The 6000-nt window shown below is 47.6% G+C and overlaps 1 protein-coding gene across 1 annotated transcript in view; it reads left to right on the top strand.

Annotated features, from left to right (window-relative positions):
• Positions 1 to 4110: 4110 nt before the first annotated feature.
• The window catches only part of UXS1 (UDP-glucuronate decarboxylase 1), a 49199-nt gene continuing 47309 nt past the window's right edge, over positions 4111 to 6000 (top strand). The window contains exon 1 of the mRNA XM_044428780.1: positions 4111 to 4373. Coding sequence (XP_044284715.1) covers positions 4274 to 4373 — 100 coding nt within the window. The 5' untranslated portion in view covers positions 4111 to 4273. The remainder of the gene's footprint in view (positions 4374 to 6000) is intronic.

Below are 6000 nucleotides of genomic sequence, written 5' to 3'. Positions count from 1 at the left end.
CATTAGTGGGGAATCATCGGGATGGTGGCCAGTGACAAGCAGGGTCTCCTAGGGCTCTGTCCTGGTGCCAATCCTGTTTAATCTTTTCATAAATGACATAGAAGAAGGGGTGAACAGTCTGCTGATCAAATTCACAGACAACACTAAAACTGGAGCAGCGGCCACAACTGAGGAGCAGGTACTCCAGATCCAAAAGGATCTGAACAGACTATGGAAGTGGGCAGGAGACAACAGGATGGTGTTCAATGTGGATAAGTGCAAGGTCTTGCACTTGGGGCATAGGAATAGGTGTCATAAGTATAGGTTAGGGGACAAGTGTCTGGAGAGCAGCACTTGTGAAAGGGACCTCAGGGTGCTGGTTGACTGCAGGCTAAACATGAGTCAGCAGTGTGATGCGGTGGTCAAGAGGGCGAACGCCACCCTTGGTTGCATGGCCAGAAGTGTGGCTTCTAGATCGAGAGAGGTATTACCACCACTCTATACGACTCTGGTGCGCCCGCAACTGGAGTATTGTGTTCAGTTTTGGGCCCCTCATTACAGAAAGGATATAGCCAGGTTAGAGTCAGTGCAGCGTAAGGCCACAAGGTTGGTGGCCGGTTTGCAGGGGATGCCATATGAGGCGAGACTGAGGGAACTGGGTCTCTTCAGCCTGGAGAAGAGGAGACTCAGAGGGGATATGTTGGCGACATACAGGTATGTAAGGGGATGTCACATGGAGATGGGTAGAGACCTGTTCTCCCCTGCAGAGGAAGGCAGGACGCGCTCCAATGGAGCAAAGCTCAGGGAGCCAAGGTTCCATTTGGATGCCAGGAAGCACTTCCTGACAGTTAGGACCCCGAGGGTGTGGAATGGGCTTCCACGAGAGGTCGTTGAGGCCCCATTGGTGAGGGTAGGCTGGACATGCACATGGTGGGCATGTCATTAGCGGAGCTGACTGGAGCCAGGGGTCAGACTAGATGGCCCAGGAGACCCCTTCTGACTCGCTCTGTTTCTCTGTTTCTAAGTCCACAGTAAGAGCTTCTCCAAGGTTACATCCCTGTCTCCAGCTTCAGAAGGAGAGATCTGCTGCAATTCATAGGAATCTACAGACCCCGTCTATGGGCCCTAAAATCATTCTCTGAGGATCTTCAGTTTTCTTGCTGCAGTTTTGGTCTTAAAGGAGAAACAGAGCAAAGCAGAAGCACAAAAGTAATATCCTCACCTACATTTAAGTAGCTTTTTAATATAGCTTTACTCTGCTTCATCAAAAGAAGTTGAGGTGGCTTAGATCATAAAATATAAAGCTACCATTTATATAAAACTGCTAAATGCACAATGCCATTAGACAAATTGATGGTGTAACCAAACTTGGAACACTGTGTACTGTTCTGGTCAGTACAGGCGATTGCCACAGGAAGGCCTTTTTCTCCATGGACCGGTGCTGGTCCACAAGAGACTTCCCACCAGTCCATGTAAAAGCCCTGATGAGGAGGGACTGGTGGAGCAAAAAAGGTGGTGCAGCAAAATTTCAGTTGCATTGATTATATTTAATTTCAATATTTTATTCTTTTATTAGCATTTTTACTGCTAGGTTTAGGTTATTTTAGACAACTGTTTTTGGTATTATATTTAAAAACCAGTACACAAATTACTATATTATGTATATAATGCTTTTTATTTCTGCCTCAGCAGTCCCCAAAAAAGAATTCCCATTTCTGCCAGTCCCCAGCTGTAAAAAGGTTGAAACCCACTGTTTTACAAGATTCCTTGACCTAGCTACTACCCTAGCCTGTACCTTAAAGTTATTGTTATTGGAGCCAGGAAAAGCCACTGGGGCCAAAGGCGGGGTGGGGGGTGGGGGAAAGGAAGGGCTGCTGGGGCAAGAAGGAGCTGAGGTCCAGTGGAATCTGGTAGGTGCAGAACCGTGTGGCTGATCCCTATTCTAAATGGAGAGTTTCCAGCAGCATTGAGCAGATCCATTGTTCCAATGGCATTGAACAATCCTAAGGCATTGAGCTGATATTCCATCATTTCTTCTTCAACAGAGTTGTTTGGTCCCCCAGGAGGTTCAACGAAAGAGTCAAGGCTTAAATATAGCAAAGAACTGGGAAGTAAAATATGATTATTAGTTGATTGATTGGTATAGAAATGTTTGGAATAACTATTAATGCTAAATTAACTTGCAATACCAAAATGAAAACGTCTCTATACACATAAGAATAATTTTGAAGATATTTGGAGACCATTTATTGAGTATGTGCTAATAAAAGAGAAAGGATTTGAACCATTACAAGATTCATTGCAATTTTGGAAGAGGAACAGAACTTCTTGGAAAAGCAAGTGATTTAGCATGTATCCAGTGGTGCTAGTGGTGGGATGCATGGATTTGTTTTGTTATAATATGATCCTAATTCTAAGTTTCCTATTGTAATTTCCTTTGTACAAATTAATTTTTGTAAAATTTAAATTTAAAATTGAGATTTATTTTTAAAAAGTGAGTTGAGGGAATTGGACCAAAGACCTTCCCTAACTGCCTTTATCCTGAAAGTAGCAGAAATAACTGTCACAATCTGACTTTCTGAATTGCTGTCCAAATATTTGGAGCAAAAACAGATAGAATCGCCTTGTTCCTCTACGAGTGGGCTAGTGACCGCTGGAAGTGATGGGGAAGGGGATTATTCAAAACAATTTCATCTTTCCAAGGCAAGGATGTAGATTTCAAGAACACGCCATGTTTGACTATTGCATCAAAGGTGAGTATTACTCTTGTAGCACCTTAAGGGTGTTGGGGCTGACTGAATAAAAGAGCTGCCAGGATTCCTGCTGGAAGCCTGTTTCTGACAAGATCCACATTCCAATATTGTTAGAGAAGCGAAAGGGTTGCCAGTTTGGCTAATATTGACTGACACCTTGTTAAGAAAGGCAAGAATGTAGCCAGACCAGTTCCCTGGCAGACAGGTTGTTCAAGAAGGCAACAGTATTACCCGTCTGTTTTCCTCTTTGTCAATACAGTTTTCTTGCATGGATTTTTGTGTATCCTTTTCTCTGCTGTTTGTTTCTTTGGCTTTCCTATTTTTACAAGAGTTTCAAGTGTATGTGATTCATGCAACTAATGCTTATAAAGCATCTCCTCAGTGAAAATCTTAGTAGTCTCTTGCGGACTACCTACATGCATGTATCCTGTTTGTTCAAATAAACTGTAATTGCTCTTGAGTGTACACCCCGCCCCCCACTGTGCCTGCTTTCTCTGGATTTTGACAAGAGCTAACTCAAGCCAGGACTGCACAGTGGTTAGCAGGACGGACCTAGGCTCTAGTCCCCATTCAGCCACGGAACTCTCTGGGTGCCTTAGAGTCACTCACTCACTCTCGCACTAACCTACCTTACTAAATTGTTGGGAGCATAAAGTGGCGAGGAAGAAGACTGTATAATCCGATATGGATTATCCAGAAGGGATTAAGATGAGATATAAATGTAATGCAATAATAGTTCTGACATATGCTTTCCTGGACATTAGCGTACCTCATCAATGCAGTATTAAGGGGAATTTCAGTACATGCAGTGTGCAGAAAGCATTGAGCTGGTACTCTCTGCTTCTGCTGTGACATGAATCAAGTTACTGTTACTGTCAGTACTCTCTTCCGCAGAACTCTCGTTTGCACCAGGACACAATGTCCCCATTCCGACTGAGCGCCACGTTTGTAAACCGGCGAAATCAGCCGGTTGCTTCGCTTTGAACAAGTCCTCTCGTGTCCCCACGTGGATCTCTCGCCTCGGACCCCTGTGATGCAATATCCTGCCCAGCGCTGAGCGAGCGGGCAGGAGAAGAGAGCCTCCTCCGTCTAGGACGGGCGTGCACCGCGCCTGGGGACAGGGCAAGCTCCCGCGTTGCCGAGAACCGCTCGCTTGCAAGCCTGCTCGGCTCCTCCACTCCTCTCGACCCGCCGCCGGTGGCTCTCGCGGGCAGCGGGCCTCCCCGCGGCGCACGCGCACGCGCATGCGCACGAGACGAGCGTGACCTCATCCCCCGCCACCTCCGCGTCAGCTTCCCTCCTTCCGCCGCCTGCGTCGCGTTGCCGGCCGACCCCGGGGGAGGCGTCGCGTGCGCGCCTGCGCGGTGTCGCCGCCAGGAACTGGCCCGGCCGCGGCTCCTGCTGCTGCCGCTGCTGCTGCTGCCGTCGGTGGCACGCCGGGCGGACGCGGCGGCGGGTGGCGTTCCTGCGATCCCGGCTCTGCGGCAGATGCTCCGCGCCCTGCCGCCCTCCCGGCTGCCTCTCCCGCCCCCGCGCTGGGGATGCTGAGTAAAGGGGCGTTGCAGCGCGTGCTGTCTGCCATCAACCGGAGGAGGAGGATGAAGCTGCTCATGGGGCTCGCCCTGGTCGCTTATGTCGCCTGTAAGTGTGCGGGGAAGAGCGGGCGCTCGTTCATCCGCTTCCTCCCAGCGCTTTGGAGCATTAGAGCGCCTTTTCCTCGCCGAGAGAGAATGGCGCGATGCCCGCTCTCGTCTCCTGGTCCTCCTCCGTTTTGTTGTTCTGCAATTGCAGCATCGGAGGTGTTGCACCAAACGCGGGAAGGGAGGACGGACAGAGCGACAACGACGTCCGGGAAACGGGTGGAGGAGGAGGTTTCATCGGAGGTGTGCTAGAGCAAATGCAGGCAGCTTATGGAAGGGTTGCGGGGGTGCCAGGACAGGCCCGAGTTTCTCGTGAAGTTTGCAAACCCCATCACAATCGAGACCCGAAAGGGGGGGCAACTAGGGAGGGGGCCCTTTCTAGCTCGCTTTATGTTTTCTGCCTATCGTGTTTCTCGTTCAGACTTGAAAACGCTCTACAAGCAAAATAGACAGTCCTCAGACCCTACCGGGGAGTGGGGGGGAAGAGACGCTCTGAATCTTTAGGTGTTTTCGGTAGGGGGACCCTACAACTCCCAGGATACCCAGCCAGTCATGTTGATTAGGTGCATGGGACTTTTTTCTGTTTAGACATCCCATTCCCCTCCAAATGCACCAGGAGAATAAGCCTTGACTGAGCATCTGAGCATTAACATCCTAATATGCTTTGAAATTAGCCCAGGTTTTGCTTCAGGTGTGTTTGAGAGTGAAGGAGAGAATGTTTCCATGCTGTGATTCAAGCAAAATGTGTCACATGTTTATAACTGTGATGTCTTTTTTTTCCTTAAAAGATGTAGTATAATTGGGACTCTTTGTGCTAATGATTCATTTTCAGTGCTGGTTTAGTTTTGCTACCATGTCATCTGGTAATGCAGAGTTGTCCTGAGCTTGTAAGGACCATTCACCCTCACAAGCAAGATTTGGCTTTTGACACCTGGCTTTTGACACCTGATGGTATTTTTAAAACAGACTGGAAAGAGCATCACATGCAAAGGTGGCTCATTGTGAACTTTTTTATGACTGGCATACACACATCCTGATATTAGGTCCTGGTTGTTGTTGCTGGTTTACATAATTACAAACATTTGGGAGTGATTGTTAGAAGCGTGTGTGGATTTCTCAAGAACAGATCCTACCAAACTAATCTGATTCCATTGTTTGATTGGGTAACCTCGCTAATGGACTGTAAGAATGCTGTGGACATAATCTATATTGACTTTAGCACAGCTTTTGACAAAGTGCCCCATGATATCCTGATTAGAAACTAGAGAAAAATGGGTTAGATGGAACAACTACCACTCGGATCCACAGATGGCTATAGAATCCGACTCAGGGAGTCTGGCATTAATGGCACCTTCTCATACTGGGAAGAGTTAACATGTGGGGTACTGCAGGGCCCAGTGCTGTTCTACATTTTCATTAATGATTCGGATGAGGAAGTGCAGGGAATGCTTATCAGCTCTACAGATGACACAAAACTGGGTGGGAGAGCTAATACCCTGGAGGCAGAAAGAAAATTACATTGGTTAGGTCTCATCTGGAGTACTACATTCAGTTCTGTGCACCAGTTATTTATTTTATTTATTAGGGTATTTCTATCCCATCCATTATGGTTCATCTCTGGACAGCTT

The sequence above is a fragment of the Varanus komodoensis genome, unplaced genomic scaffold (assembly GCF_004798865.1).
Source record: "Varanus komodoensis strain SLA01 unplaced genomic scaffold, ASM479886v1 scaffold2, whole genome shotgun sequence".
Lineage (NCBI taxonomy): Eukaryota > Metazoa > Chordata > Lepidosauria > Squamata > Varanidae > Varanus > Varanus komodoensis.
This window is presented reverse-complemented; position numbering and strand designations above follow the sequence as displayed.